Raw genomic sequence first — 15975 nt, forward strand, 5'->3', positions numbered from 1 at the left:
ATTTAAAGTCTGTCTTTATGCTCCAGTTATACAACACCGAAAAGCATTTAGGCTGCATGCAGTGAAAAGACAAGCTCACGGGGAGTTAATTTCTCAGTATTTCACAGTGGCATAATCACATAGAAAAGGGAGCTTATCGCATTCTGTGTAGCAGAAACAAAGAGAGATAATAGTTAAGCGTCTTCTGTCTGCAGTGTTTGCTGTACTCTGCCTGGGAGAGCAGCAGGAGTTTCCTCTTTGTGAGGAATCTGTGTCAGTGGTGTAAGCTGACCTGTAGTAACCCCTCTCTGGCCTTATTAGGGAAATAGAGTATAAAGACCTGACCATCTACTGTATATCCTCTTTGGTTCAGTTGTCTAATTGCTACAATCTTTAACTTAAACACACTCATCAGGGGTGTAGCTACCATTGAGAACACAGGCAAGACCCTGAGGTAATAAATATAATTTGTGAGGCTAATAATAATCATTGAAATTCAGGTGGAAAGTCAGTTTTTAGTAATAAATTTAAGTAGATTATCACTCGTTTTATGCAAATGGCTTAAAACCACACTTTTCCTTTCCTGCTGATGCTAAAAACTTCTATAATCAGGTTACAGGTTAGGTTGGGGATTAGCAGGTGAAAATGTTTTGCCATCAACTCTCTGAAATCACATGGTCAGTCCTGCAGGGAATTCATCACGCCGGGATCAGTGGGTTTAACAGGGAAGTACATGTGAGCATCAGCAGCACAACAATGAAAAGAAACACCGCGATGTCCCGTCTCGCTCATGCTTTTCATTGCTCGTGTGTTTAGTCTCCTGGTGAATTTGATCTCTGCTCGGTTGTTTTTCTGGACCTTTCCTTTCTCTCCTACATGTCAGATACAGTTGCCCGATCCTGAAATGACTCCTAGTTTGTTACAGGGAAAAAATAATTGCTCCCAGAGATGACCCCTCCTGCACAACAGACACATTTTCTTTATACTTATCTCGATTTGAGATGAAATACTGAAATACTTTCACATTCAGATAGTTAAAAAAAAAAAAGTTCATGCATTAAACATAAAATATACAGTATAAAAAAGACCTCAGCTCAATTTTGTGTTAGAAATGTTGGTGTGTTTAAAGAAAAGTCAAAACACTTGCATTGCTATGTTTTAATGGCTAATTGTTCTGTTCACAAGGGTTGAAGTGACAAATGATACACGTTGTGGTTTTTACTGCAAATGAAGAGCCGCTTCAGGAATAATGAATCAGGGATAAAACAATCAGTTTTTCTGTATATTTAACTATTTACATCACGAGCATTTTAACACAACCTGTATGATGTTAGCGACACCATTCAGTGACACACATCAGCTTTTGGTACCAAATTCACTGATTCCTGTCTTCACACTATTGGGGAACCACATAAAAATATAAGAGCATAAAACAAAAGCACACACATCATGCATACTTCATTAAAACACTATTAAACTAACATAATGTGCTTTGATCGCTGATCTAAGTATTGCACATGTTCACCTGGTAAACGTGAGTCATTAATATACAGTTTAAACAAGTTTATTTATCTTTTGGTACCATAAATAATAATAATGATAATATTCAAAATAGTTTGGTAAAAAGTGTCCAAAACTTCATCAGTGACACTGATGAATCGCTATTAAACTCTGAGCTCACTGAGAGCTGCAGAGTGTGAGCTTTCATTATTCCTAGACTGACAAAGTGTGCACTGGTATTGTTTTAAAAGATAAGCAGATTTACATTTAAGCTTCAGGATTAGCGACACAGGATGTAAAAACTGCTCTCTGTGCAACATATGGAGCAAATGCAACAATGTAGCCATACGTAGCTGCTAAAAGCAGACTGAGAAATGTTTTACATCTGAGATCACCTGTCCAAACGTGTGACACCTTCTGCAGCGACTTATAATGTAATCACACGGTGTGCCGGTGTAATCAACAATGTAAAATTTGACATTAGACTCAGCCAACATTGCTTTTGTGTTCATCAGACATTAGCAAGTAAAGGATATTCAGATAACAGAAATCCTGTTTGTATTATGCTGCATTTTAGCAGCATGAATCTGAGATGTCATTATACAGTCGTCATTAATATTATCTTAATGTTGCCATAGCGTATTTAGGCAATATTGCTTGCATTCTTGTTTATAAGAACCTGCTCAATAGGTTTCTACAGTACGTTAGCTTCTACTGTGTGCACACAGTGCAACAGCAGTGACCAAAGTCAGCTACAGTGTGATTTTGGTCAATCAAGGAATTTGCAGAATAAATCTGACGCTTGATTTGCTGATGTTTTTGATAGATTGAAAGGAACAAAAAAAAAAAAAAAAAACTGAACTCAATCCTCATTCTGAGAGTTCAGGCAATGCCTCTTACTAGCACCAATATAATAACGAGGAGCTGGTGCAGATATCCAGATGGTACAGTTTGATAAGACTTTAAATGTTTCAGGTAGCAAGATTGGGAGCTCTCATATACAGTGCATGGTCATTCCTTTTGATGCATAAAACAAAAATAAAAGGTAAAAAAGTCATTCAGTAATGATATGATATCTGTTGTGTCCCCATTTGGGAAGAACAATAGGAAACTGAGAGAGAATCATGAACAAGTGCTATAAAGGGTGGGATAAGCAACATGATCAAGAAAGAAGCCACAGAGATGTAAAATTACAACGCAAACTACTTTTCAAGTAAATGTGGGCTAAGAGGGTCTGTGTTGGAGTAGCAACTGTAGCAGTTTTGTACCCTGTTAACCTCACAGTGTAAGCTACTCTACACTTTGTAGCTACTTTAAAAATACTGCACCATTGCTTTTATAAGAAAATAAAGTAAGCTGTAAATATATTAAAGGGTTTGAAACCATAGAAGTGAAGTAGTAAATTGCTCTATTTAAAATATGCAAAAGAAGTTATTACTTAAAAAAAATATTTTAAAAAAAAAGGAAAAAGAAAGGAATGACACTGACTGCATGTATTTGGTACGAGAGCTCAACCAATTCTGGAAAGAAAAATGGTCCATCTCATAACCCGTCATCTTCTGCTGTGCAGGGATTTCTGCTCAAGGCGAACAGCATCACCCGTGTTTCAACAGTACTGGGTGTGAGGTGACCTCGTCCTTATCGGTAATTTGACTAAATTGTAAATGTCAGACCACAGACTGAAGTGTCAAATCTGCAGCGGCGAGAAGGCGTAAAACGGAAACTGGGCCTCGTCCTCATCCACAAAGAAACACTGGAAGTAGGGCAGCTCATCTGTGAAGAGGTAAAACAGTGAAGAACAGTATGTTCCTTCCCTTTTCTTTAGCATTTGGAAAGAAAAGTGCCTGAAATTTGCACCCTCTGCAACATTTTTTTCTAAAAATCTGCACGTACCTTCCAGGAGAAAGCTGTCCGATAGAGACGGCTCCACTGTTAAAATGTGAACATAATGTTAACTACAAATCAATAAAGTGTTATATGACTCTAAATTACAGGATCAGCCTGATACCTTTAACTTTCTCCTCCTTTTCAGCTTTCTTCTCAGCAGTTTTTCCTGCAAAAGTTTTGCATACAGTCAATAAAAGCTATAATGTAGTTTTTTTGAATACTCAGAAATGAAGGGCGTCACAAACAAACCTTTCTTTGCAGGCTCTTGTATCTCTTTGAGAACCCTGTCCTCTGTAAAAGGCAGCAAGACATAAAACAGTCAAACAGTTTCTCTCAAGTGTTTAAGTTGAATGTATTTGACATAAAAAATTTATTATTATATGTATAATTTAAATGTTGGGTTTTCTCTTTAAAAAAGGAAAACGTTTGTGAGTTTTGTGTAAAAATATTTCGCTTGAGAAACATCTGAATATTAAGATAGTCACAGATTATTTTCACCCTGTTCACTAATTAATCGAACAGCGGTTTCAACTCAGTAATAGTGACTGCGTGTTCTACATTTTATGTTAGTTTCTCCAAGCTGACTTCATACCTTTCTTTGTTGCAATGGGCTTTATCTTTTCTTTTAAAACACGAGGCTCTGTTTCACAAACATGAAGCAAACACAAACAGGCATGAAATACACAACAGTTATGCATAAAAATATGTTACTGGAGGGAAGAAAAAGGTGAAGCTTTAAAATAAGTGATTTGAAAATTTCGGTAAAGGGTAGAGGGCTCTTTTTTTGCAGATGTAATGCAACTGATGACTTAAAAACTCTCATGAAAAGCGAATGCGCAGAATGAAAAGTGATGCCCAGTAAGCTCAGAGAAAAATGTTAAATGAAGCACCACTTTCTAATAAAGTAACCTTTAAGATTTATAATGTGCTACTGCTTGGTATATACACTCTCACTTCATTAGGTACATCCGTCCAACTGCTCATTAAAGCAAATATCTAATCATCCAATCACAAGGCAGCAATTTAGATGTGTAGGGAGATGACCTGGAGTTCAAACCAGGACCAGAATGGAGAAGAATGGGCTGCTGCTTGTGTAATCGTATTGGAGAGATTTTCACTTTAGTACCAAATGAACATTACCTAAATAGCACAGCCTACCTAAGTATTGTTACTGACCATGTCCATATCTTTATGACCACCGTCTGCCCATCTTCTTATGGCTTTTCGAGCAGGTCAACTTGCCATGTCACAAAGCTCAGATCTTGACAATCAGTTCACTGTACTCAAACGGCCGCCATAGCCACCAGATCTCAATCCAATAGAGCACGTTCAGGATGTAGTGGAATGGGAGATTTGAATCATGGATGTACAGCTGACAAAACTACAGCAACTGTTTGATGCTAACAACCAAAATCTTTGAGGAATGTTTCCAGCACCTTACCGAGTCTGGGGCTGCACTTAAGGCAAAGTGGAGCTTTATATGTTACTGGCAAAGTGTATCTAATAAAGTGTCTGGTGAGATTGTGAAGACGTGGCTTTTTAAATTGAATCAATTGATAAAAAAAGAGCCACATGTGATATGGATGAAAATCTGCTTGGTTTCATAGTTTAACTACAGATTTGATAAAGTTTCGTCAACTTTCATAACAGAATGATAACTAAATACATCAACAGCCAGATTTCTCAGACTCTGTGTTCTCCAAGCATAGCTCATAAATCATTTTTAAAGAAATTATTTAGAAAATATTTTTTCATGATTAAGTTAGTAGTTACAACCTATAAATCCTTTATGTATGAGGCCTTATTAGAAAGTGGCAGTACATTCTCAGATTTGTGCTAATTACCTGCATGCATGCTTTGTATAAAAATTACTGTGAAGCATTTTCTTTTTTACATCAAACTATAAATATTTTATTGATGGCAGATTCACTAACTTTGAGATCATTTTCTTGCTGGCCATTCAGTTGCCTATAATCTTTACTAATTTAAGATTTTCATTTGAAGCTCTTTACTTAGATGTCTGGTTGACTATTTCACACCCAGCAGGAAAATCTTCTCAACTATCAGCAGCAGCGTGTTTAACGGTTACTTAATTTTTATAAGCAAAATAGCTGTTTCCCCTCTGAGTTACTTCTCTACATTTAGAGGGGCCTTCATGTCGTAATCAGATTACCACTGATAGTTACATGAAGTATGAAGTGCTGCCTGCACTGAAGCACCACATGTACCTTTCTTCACGTGGACTGGTTTGGTCTTTTCCCTCAACATGGCTGTGCCATCAGGGACAAAAATGCAATCGATAAAACATACAGTTGGAAGTATTTCAGTGTATTTAAGACATTAGAAAATCTCAAATTTGTGACAGTATCCTGACATTACACATAGCTGTAAAGCCCTGCACCCACAGTGTCATAAATAAAGTGTAAAACTTTGCACTGTACCTTTCTTTGCTGCAGCAGGCCTGGCCTTTTCTTTAGGAGTTTCCAGTTCTGTAAAAAAAAAGACTTTGGTCAGACTTTAGCAATCAACCTGAAGAATGTTACAGCAGAAGCCACAATTAGCTTACTTTTAAACAATACTTATAGCAGCTCAAACCACTTTGCAGTGTGAAAGCTTCAATTATTTTTTTAAATTACTGATTTAGTCCATTCTACAAACAGCCAGAACACAGTTTTAGTTTGTTTTGTCATCTTTTCAGATATGAAATAGGCATATTATGTTTTTTAATTATACAAAACATTACTTTTCCTTAGTAGAAACTACTTTTCTTTGGTTTGCTTCTGACTTTGCGCAGTACTTGGGGGTCCATGTGGCTGCGATAGAGCCAACGATCTGTTTTTGCGCATTATTAAATCAAATCCACTGGTAGATTTCTTCTATAGAGGATTCCTAGGTCAGTCATTAAAGAACAAAACAATGATTCTACTTGTTGCCAATCACACCAAAGATTTTTATAAATTACCTTTTTTTACAGCTGGTTTTGCTTTTACCTCTGGTACTTTTGGCTCTGAGTAGTAAAACAAAAAGGTATGATAGGTAAGATAATCAGTGTTTATCTACACCATTATCATTATTTTGTAATAGTTTTCTAATGGCACTACATAATAAAAGGTATCTACATGCAGATGGCAATGGCAGTCTACCTTTTGTCTTTAGAAGGGATTTAATCTTTTCCTTCTTTGCTTCGACCTCTGCTTTAGGAGCTGTAAAACAGAGAAAAATAACATTTTCAACTTCTTTTAAAGAACTACTTAAACAGTATAGAGTGTATATGATCTATAACAGAAATAGAATATGAATGAAAAAGTATAGATTGCCTAGCTTGTGACTATTTAAAGAGTTTAAATCGAACACATACCTTTCTTTTCAAGAGCTGGTTTCAGTTTTTCCTTTGTAACCTCTGGCTCTGATAAAAAAAACGCATGAAAGTGTTAATAATAATTCACTTTAATAAATAATAACCATGGATTGTAAGCAATTCACCTTTCTTAGCAGGAACTGGCTTAGCCTCAGCTTTTAAAGAGAAAGGGAAGAAAAGAAGTCATATGAGAAGAGTGATGACTGGCATCACTGATAGCTAATCGCAAAACTAAAGCAACACAGTGCATAAACTCAGTCTATTGATTAAGCACGTATTGAGAAATGCTGAAACATGAAAATGACCAACTTGAAAAGGACAAAACTCAGCGGTAACATAATAATTTAAGCAAAATAAAAGCAGATTGTGGTACTTTGAGCATTTTTAGTTGGGTCATCATCACGTGGCAGCGAAGCAGCTACATGTCAGCGAATCAGTCGTGATGTGACGTGGGTTGAATGTGACAGGATTAATATCAGCACAGTACTGCGTGTGATGTTTCTACAGCAAAACAACACACGATTCTGCTGTATACCTTTCTTCTTTTTAGCAGGTGATGGTTTTGTCTTGGTAACAGCTGCTAGAATAATAAATGCTCCAATTAACTTGAATCATATTTATAAAAAGGTGAGAAACCACTGAAATACTGCTGTTCTACATGTTAGATAATTAAAAGAAAAATAAGACCTGTGAAAGAGGTGAAAAGCTAAAAGGATACCTTTTTTGGGAGTCACTGGCTCAGCTTTCTTCTCCTTAAGAACCTCAGCTTCTAAACAAATAATAGCAACGGAACTTCACATTCAGAAAAATATAGATAGAACTCTAACACACGATGTCTATATATATTAGAATTAGTATTAATATTGGTAGATAGTATTTGACTAGTGAAAGGTTCAGTCACTATTTTTACCTTTTTTGGTTGGTTCTGGTTTGGCTCTTACTTTCGGAGTCACAGGCACTAATATGGAGAGAAAAAAAGTTGCCAGGTTGAGTTTGGAAACAGAAAGTATTCAATAATTTTAAGAATATATATTTAAAAAAGCTTGCATAATAACAGTGCATGGTGGTGAACACACAAGAACAGCTGCTTAAACAAATAGATGCACCTTTCTTCAGTGGCACCACTTTCACCTTCTCCTTTGTTAGAGTAACATTTTTGTGTGGTGCTTCTGCCTCTGTAACAGAGAAAAGAGTGTGAAAATCAAAAGCTTGAGTATAGTTTTTAGACTATTTACAGAGACATTTAGCATCTACTTGCCTTTGATTGAATTTGGAATTTTAAGTTCAGTGTCACAGAGAATAAGACACAATGAAACTCAATGATAACTGTTTCTTACCTTTCTTGGTTAGAACTGGCTTGAGCTTCTGTTTTGAAACCTCAGCTGATGTTAAAAACACAGAACATGCTGTTCAGTATAAAATTCAAATTCTCTTTCACGTTACTGAAATTCTGATTTTTAAAATCTAGAGTACTGTTCTGTGTTATTTTTGGCACTTTTTGTAGAACATATCATTTGATTTACAACAGACTAGTAATAAGGTTTCCAGCACCTCTACAGGTCTCCTGGTTGATCGAAAGCAAAGGATCTAAAGAGTTGTCTGTTATGTGAAGCCACAATGCCTCTTTTTCAATTCAATTTATTTATTCATATAGCACCAAATCACAACCACAGATGCTTGAAGGCTTTTTATATTGACTTTTATTAGATTTTGGGCATTGATTTCAACTCCATCAACATATTTGCCTTACCTGGTTTTACAGGTGTAGGCTTTACTTTTAGCGCTGGCTCCTTCTTAGGCTCCTTGGGAGCTGCTTCTAGTGGAAAATAAGACATGATTTCTAAATATTGTTGCTTATGAATTAAAAATTTATTTTGATTTTTTTTATATGCCACATGAAAGTCTTTAGGCTCATTAGGCATTACACTGTCAGTGTCAGCAAACAAGGTATGTATTAAAACATGCTTAAATGTATTTCTTCAGTGACTTGAAAGATCAATGAGACATGATATCTTTAAGCATCAGAATAGCTTTAGTTTGCACATTGCAGAGAAAACGAGAAAATGTGTTGTCTCATGCCTTACATATATTAAACGGTATTCCACCATAGTCTCACCTGCTTTTGTAACATTGAGCTGTTCCTTCTTAAGAACGGATGCAACCTCCTTCTTGACAATTTTAATTTCTCTTACAGGCTTTTTGGCGTCTGAAGTAAAAAGGAAAAGCTGCTTCAAACATTTTTATTCTCCACAAAACAAATAAAGCATATAAGTCTATTTCCCTTTTAGGCTCAATGTAAGTTTCCTTCTGTTTGAGTACAGCTAATGCTAATGAATTTTTCTTACAGGTCCACATCAGTCATCCAAAACAACAACCAAAAACTGTTTTAAAGACAATAAAATGCTGTTTAAAGTCTGACTGTTAAAATCTAGAGTACTGTGCTGTGTTATTTTTTACATTTTTTTTTGTAGATTTAACTAAAAACAATGAGAACAAATGATTTGTTTTTACACCAGACTAGTAATAAAGTTTCCAGCACCTCTACAGGTGTTCTGGTTGATCGAAAGCAAAGGATCTAAAGATATTTTGTTAAGTTGTCTGTTATGTGTAGCCACAACATTGAGTCAACCCTTGAGTTAGGTTGATTAAGGTGCCTTTTTATTCAATTCAATGTATTTATTCATATAGTGGCAAATCACAACCACAGTTGTATCAAGGCTCTTTATATTGTAAGGTGAACACCCTACAATAATACAGAGAAAACAGAGAAAACCCCAACAATCAGATGACCCCCTATGAGCAAGCACTTTGGTGACAGTGGGAAGGAAAAAACCCCTTTTAAGAGGAAGAAACCTCCAGCAGAACCAGGCTCAGGGAGGGGTGGTCATCCGCTTTGACCGGTTGGGGGTGAGGGGAAAAGACACAGGACTTTAAAAAGTTCCATAAAAGTCTGGTTCTTTGGAAGCAAAATATATAGAAATGATTGGTGGCTTAACACTTATGCACAGTACTGTAGATAAATAATTAAAATTGAATACAAAATGTTCTCATATATGACTGTTTCTACCTTTTTTGGTTGGTTCTGGTTTAACTCTCTGTTTCAGTGTCAAAGGCACTAAGATGGGAAAAAGTGTTTAAGTTTGGAAACATTGAGAAAGCATTCTGAACTTAGAAAGTTAGTATAAAAAACACACAAGAACAGCTGCTTAAACAAATAGATGCACCTTTCTTCAGTGGCACCACCTTCACCTTCTCCTTTGTTAGAGTAACATTTTTGTCTGGTGCTTCTGTCAAAGATAAATGAGTATGAAAATCAAAAGCTTGAGTACATTTTAAAATTATGATTAACAAAATAAAGTCTGCTCTTACCTTTAGCTGGGGCTGGTTTTGTCTTAATGGGAGCTGGCTCTAAGTAAAGACATTTTAGGTTCAGTCTTGCAGAAAATAAGACACTGTGAAACAGCATTCATACTTAGTATGTCAATCAAGCATGTATTGAGGAATGCTGAAACATGAAAATGACCAACTTGAAAAGGACAAAACTCAGCGGTAACATAATAATTTAAGCAAAATAAAAACAGATTATGATACTTTTAGTTGGGTCATTTTCACGTGGCAGCGACGCATATCGTCAGCAGCTACATGTCAGTGATGTGACGTGGCTTGAATGTGACAGGATTAATATCAGCACAGTGCCGCGTGTGATGTTTCTACAGCAAAACAACACACGATTCTGCTGTATACCTTTCTTCTTTTTAGCAGGTGATGGTTTTGCCTTAGTAACAGCTGCTAGAATAATAAAAAAATAATCATATTTATAAAAAGGTGAGAAACCACTGAAATACTGCTGTTCTATGTGTTAGATAATTAAAAGAAAAATAAGACCTGTGAAAGAGGTGAAAAGCTAAAAGGATACCTTCTTTGGGAGTCACTGGCTCAGCTTTCTTCTCCTTAAGAACCTCAGCTTCTAAACAAATAATAGCAACAAAAAATATAAGGTCCAGTTTACTGCAGAGGACAATAATCTGGTTTCTATTATAACAGTCACAGCTGATTATTCCAAACTCTGATGCTGTATAAAAAATACAAAAACGTGCATAGAAATACAAAAACTTCACATTCAAAAACATTATTAAATTCTAAATCTATGTATTAGAATTAGTATTAGTATTGGTAGATAGTATTTGACTAGTGAAAGGTTCAGTCACTGTTTTTACCTTTTTTGGTTGGTTCTGGTTTGGCTCTTACTTTTGGAGTCACAGGCACTAATAGAGAGGAAAAAAGTTGCCAGGTTGAGTTTGGAAACAGTCAGAAAGTATTCAGTAATTTTAAGAATATATATTTAAAAAAGCTTGCATAATAACAGTGCATGGTGGTGAACACACAAGAACAGCTGCTTAAACAAATAGATGCACCTTTCTTCAGTGGCACCACCTTCACCTTCTCCTTTGTTAGAGTAACATTTTTGTGTGGTGCTTCTGCCTCTGTAACAGAGAAAAGACTGTGAAAATCAAAAGCTTGAGTACATTTTAAAATTATGATTAACAAAGTTAAGTCTGCTCTTACCTTTAGCTGGGGCTGGTTTTGTCTTAATGGGAGCTGGCTCTAAGTAAAGACATTTTAGGTTCAGTCTTGCAGAAAATAAGACACTGTGAAACAGCATTCATACTTAGTATGTCAATCAAGCATGTATTGAGAAATGCTGAAACATGAAAATGACCAACTTGAAAAGGACAAAACTCAGCGGTAACATAATAATTTAAGCAAAATAAAAGCAGATTATGATACTTTGAGCATTTTTAGTTGCATCATCATCACGTGGCAGCGAAGCAGCTACATCTCAGCGAATCAGTCGTGATGTGACGTGGGTTGAACGTGACAGGATTAATATCAGCACAGTACTGCGTGTGATGTTTCTACAGCAAAACAACACACGATTCTGCTGTATACCTTTCTTCTTTTTAGCAGGTGATGGTTTTGTCTTGGTAACAGCTGCTAGAATAATAAATGCTCCAATTAACTTGAATCATATTTATAAAAAGGTGAGAAACCACTGAAATACTGCTGTTCTACATGTTAGATAATTAAAAGAAAAATAAGACCTGTGAAAGAGGTGAAAAGCTAAAAGGATACCTTTTTTGGGAGTCACTGGCTCAGCTTTCTTCTCCTTAAGAACCTCAGCTTCTAAACAAATAATAGCAACAAAAAATATAAGGTCCAGTTTACTGCAGAGGACAATAATCTGATTTCTATTATAACAGTCACAGCTGATTATTCCAAACTCTGATGCTGTATAAAAAATACAAAAACGTGCATAGAAATACAAAAACTTCACATTCAAAAACATTATTAAATTCTAAATCTATGTATTAGAATTAGTATTAGTATTGGCAGATAGTATTCGACTAGTGAAAGGTTCAGTCACTGTTTTTACCTTTTTTGGTTGGTTCTGGTTTAGCTCTTACTTTCGGAGTTACAGGCACTAATAGAGAGGGGAAAAAAGTTGCCAGGTTGAGTTTGGAAACATTCAGAAAGTATTCAATAATTTTAAAAATATATATTTTAAAAAAGTAACATAATAACAGTGCATGGTGGTAATCACACAAGAACAGCTACTTAAACAAATAGATGCACCTTTCTTCAGTGGCACCACTTTCACCTTCTCCTTTGTTAGAGTAACATTTTTGTGTGGTGCTTCTGCCTCTGTAACAGAGAACAGACTGTGAAAATCAAAAGCTTGATTACTTTTTAAAAACTATTTAAAGGAAAGGTTAGCATCAGCTTACCTTTAGCTGGTGCTGGTTTTGTCTTAACTGGAGCTGGCTCTAAGTAAAGAAATTTTAGGTTCAGCGTTACACAGAATAATTCAGTTCAGTTTAATTAATACAGCCCCAAATCACAAGAACAGTTGGCTCAGAGTATACCGTAAGGTAAAGAACCAACAATAATACAAACAAAACAAACCCTAACAATCCCAATGAGCAAGTGCTTTGGCGACAGAGGGAAGGAAAAACTCCTTTTTAAGAGGATGAAAACTCCAGCAGGACCAGGCTCAGGGGAGGAAGACAGGACAATACTGAAACTCAATGATAACTATTTCTTACCTTTCTTGGTTAGAACTGGCTTGAGCTTCTGTTCTGAAACCTCAGCTGATGTTAAAAACACAGAACGTGATGTTCAGGATGAAATCCAGACCCCTTTAATGTTATTAAAATTCTGATCTTTGACATTGACATGATATACTGTACGTACTTGTCTTTGCAGAGACAGCTCTGACTTTTTCTTTTGGCATCTTGACCACTGATGAACAAAGAACAGACATCAGGTTACGGAGGATATCATTAGGAACAGTGGGATGCAAAAATCTGAAATCTATGTAACATAAAATAAAAGTAGATTACCTTTCTTCATAGGCACAATTTTAACCCTCTCTTTCACCAGTGAGGCATTTCTAGCAGTACCTTCTTGTTCTGTCAAGAAAAAAAAAAAACATTTGTGAGATGTGCATGCAGCCTGTATAGTTAAGTTGGTGTTTCTTTGTGTATAAAAACATGCACCACGTGTACCTTTTGCCAAGATCGCTGGTTTGGGCTTTTGTTTTGGAGCAACAGCTTCTGTATATGAAAAATATGATTTTTTTTTCAATAGCAGGATAATGCAACTCCCTCAGTATCAATCATTTTGTCATTTGGTGATCAGAAGATTATCAGTGTAATATGTGAATGTTACCTTTCTTTGCAGGAGGTGCTTTAGCCTTTTTCTTTGGTGCTTCTGTGACACGACACAAGTGCATAAAGTTACCATAACTCTGATTTGATTGGTTATTTTTACAGTTCAGATTTTAAAACATCTGTAATGTAATCGTTAGTGATATTCATAAAATGGATGCACAGGAACATTCTCCATAAGAGTTAGCAGGTGTCAGTAGTAGTGTCCACTTAATTCCATAGACCTGTGACTCTTCTGCCTTTAAGTCTCGACACTGTCATAAAGGTAAGCATATTTACCCTTCTCTGAAGGAGCTCGTTTTACTCTTTCTTTTGTAACCTCAGCAACTAAAAACAGAAAATAACATAGGGATTGATAAGAATATGTAATTTGCTTGTAATTAAGTATACTGCTCCATATAATTTATTAAACTGAGCAACAGACAAATAAAATATCAGTAAAGTACTGCAGAGACTGTAGTACCTCAGCAGCATTACCTCTTTTAATTACTAGTGCTACCTTTATGCTCTAATATGAGAATATGTTTAGATTTGGGGCATTGATTGAGTTTAATTTTCAGTGTTTCAACTCCATCAACATATTTGCCTTACCTGGTTTTACAGGTGTAGGCTTTACTTTTAGCGCTGGCTCCTTCTTAGGCTCCTTTGGAGCTGCTTCTAGTGGAAAATAAGACATGATTTCTAAAGATTGTTGCTTATGAATTAACACTTTCTTTTGATTTTTTTATATTCCGCATGAAAATCTTATCTCATTAGGCATTACACTGTCAGTGTCAGCAAACAAGGTATGTATTAGCACATGCTTAAATGTATTTCTTGAATGACTTGAAAGATCAGTGAGGCATTATATCTTTAAGCATTAACTTACACATTGCAGAGAAAACAAGAAAATGCAGTGATTCATGCCTTACATATATTAACCAATAGTCCAGCATAGTCTCACCTGCTTTTGTAACATTGAGATGTTCCTTCTTAAGAACAGATGCAACCTCCTTCTTGACAATTTTAATTCCTCTTACAGGCTTTTTGGGCTCTAAAGTAAAAAGGAAAAGCTGCTTCAAACATTTTTAAAAATGGATTAATTATATTCTCCACAAAATAAAAGCGTCTAAATATTATATTGTTATGAAAACTATACATCACTCTTTTTCTTACGGGTCGACATCATTCATCCAAAACAACAAACAACAATGTTTCAAAGATATTTATTGTAATGAGTCTAATGAGTTTTTTCTTTTTCTTCGATAGAGACATGATATCCTTAATACACTCCCTCTTGCTCGCTGTTCATCTTTGGTTTCTGAGGGGCAGCCAATCAGAGGAAATAGTGTTGTGGATCTTTACATTATGAAAATAAAAACTCTGTACTGTTAGCGTACAAGTACCTGTCTTTGTGATTCTTTTCTTCACAGGTTCTTTGTCTTCTTTGGGAGTCTTGATTTCTTTCTCCTCTTTGGAAGGCTTTTTAACTTCTTTTTCTATTTTGTGAATCTCCTCTTTCTTTTCTTTGGAAGGTTTCTTTTGGACAGCTTCTTTGGGGAGCTTCTTCAGTTCTCTTTCTTCTTTGATAGGCTTCTTTGGTTCTTTTTCATCCTCTCTAGAAAGTTTTGTTGGTTCTTTAACTACTTGTTTTTCCTTTGCTGACTCCTTTGGTACTGCCTTTTCTTTAGAAGGTCTCTCTTTCTTTATGTCCTCTTTCACCTCTTCAGAAATTTCTGCTGGTGGTTTCTTCTCTTTGGTGATCTTTTCTGGCTCTTCTGAAATCTTCTTTACTTGCTCAGCATCTTTGGGTGTTTTTTCTTGATCTTTTGTTTCTTTCAAAGGCTTTCTTGATTCCTTTTCTTTCCTTGGATGAAGTATTTCTCCCCTTGCTTCCTTAGATGGAACCTCATCTTTAGATTGTTCCTTAACTTCTTTTTCCTTTTTTTCTCTTATAGGTTTGATTTCTTTCTCCTCCATGGATGGTTTTATTTCTTCTTTGTCATCCTTTGAGGGTTTTTTCACTTCTTTCTTTTCCTTTGGAGGTTTTGTTACTTCTTTTGGTTCTGTGGTCTTCACCTCCTTCTCTACTTTCTCAACCATCTCTTCCTTAGATGGTTTTAAGACTGCCTCTTCTTTGTGTAATTTTTTCTCTGCTTTCTCATCTTTAAGGGATTTCTTTTGTTCTTTGACATGTTTCTCCTCTCTTGGTTGTTTCTTCTCCGTCTGATCTTCGGAAGGTTTTGATATTTCCTTAGACTTCTTAACTTCTTTCTCTTCTTTAGGAGTTTTTACCTCTTCTTCTTTTAGAGGTGGTTTCTTTTCCTCTTTTTCTACTTTTGGAGGCTGGGTGACTTTTTTCTCCTTTATATGTGGTGTTTTAGCCTTAGAGGGTTTCTTTGTTTCTTTCTCTTTTTTGGGAGGCACCTCTACTTTTTCTTCTTTAGGAGATTTCCCAATTTCTATCTCTTTTTTAGGAGGTTCCTTTTCCTCTTTGAATTGTTTCCTAATGTCTTTAGGCAGTCTCTTGACCTCTTTCTCAGG

The 15975-nt window shown here is 35.8% G+C and overlaps 1 protein-coding gene across 1 annotated transcript; it reads right to left on the minus strand.

Annotated features, from left to right (window-relative positions):
* Nucleotides 1-1122: 1122 nt before the first annotated feature.
* Nucleotides 1123-14891, minus strand: LOC116326107 (proteoglycan 4-like). The gene is made up of 40 exons (XM_039602944.1): nucleotides 14838-14891; nucleotides 14396-14485; nucleotides 14044-14109; nucleotides 13732-13779; nucleotides 13454-13495; nucleotides 13291-13338; nucleotides 13126-13194; nucleotides 12977-13024; nucleotides 12829-12873; nucleotides 12511-12549; nucleotides 12359-12427; nucleotides 12159-12206; nucleotides 11858-11908; nucleotides 11675-11719; nucleotides 11291-11329; nucleotides 11140-11208; nucleotides 10942-10989; nucleotides 10641-10691; nucleotides 10469-10513; nucleotides 10094-10132; nucleotides 9949-10011; nucleotides 9792-9839; nucleotides 8841-8930; nucleotides 8475-8540; nucleotides 8062-8106; nucleotides 7831-7899; nucleotides 7635-7682; nucleotides 7443-7493; nucleotides 7260-7304; nucleotides 6850-6879; nucleotides 6725-6772; nucleotides 6510-6569; nucleotides 6329-6373; nucleotides 5808-5855; nucleotides 5595-5636; nucleotides 3959-4006; nucleotides 3616-3657; nucleotides 3488-3532; nucleotides 3373-3408; nucleotides 1123-3252 (listed from the first exon to the last, which is right to left on the minus strand). The coding sequence occupies exons 7-40, from the start codon at nucleotides 13133-13135 to the stop codon at nucleotides 3167-3169; spliced, it is 1701 nt and encodes a 566-aa protein (XP_039458878.1). The 5' UTR covers nucleotides 13136-13194; nucleotides 13291-13338; nucleotides 13454-13495; nucleotides 13732-13779; nucleotides 14044-14109; nucleotides 14396-14485; nucleotides 14838-14891; the 3' UTR covers nucleotides 1123-3166.
* Between the last annotated feature and the right edge of the window lie 1084 nt (nucleotides 14892-15975).

This window comes from Oreochromis aureus, linkage group 19 (assembly GCF_013358895.1).
Source record: "Oreochromis aureus strain Israel breed Guangdong linkage group 19, ZZ_aureus, whole genome shotgun sequence".
In the NCBI taxonomy this organism is placed as follows: domain Eukaryota; kingdom Metazoa; phylum Chordata; class Actinopteri; order Cichliformes; family Cichlidae; genus Oreochromis; species Oreochromis aureus.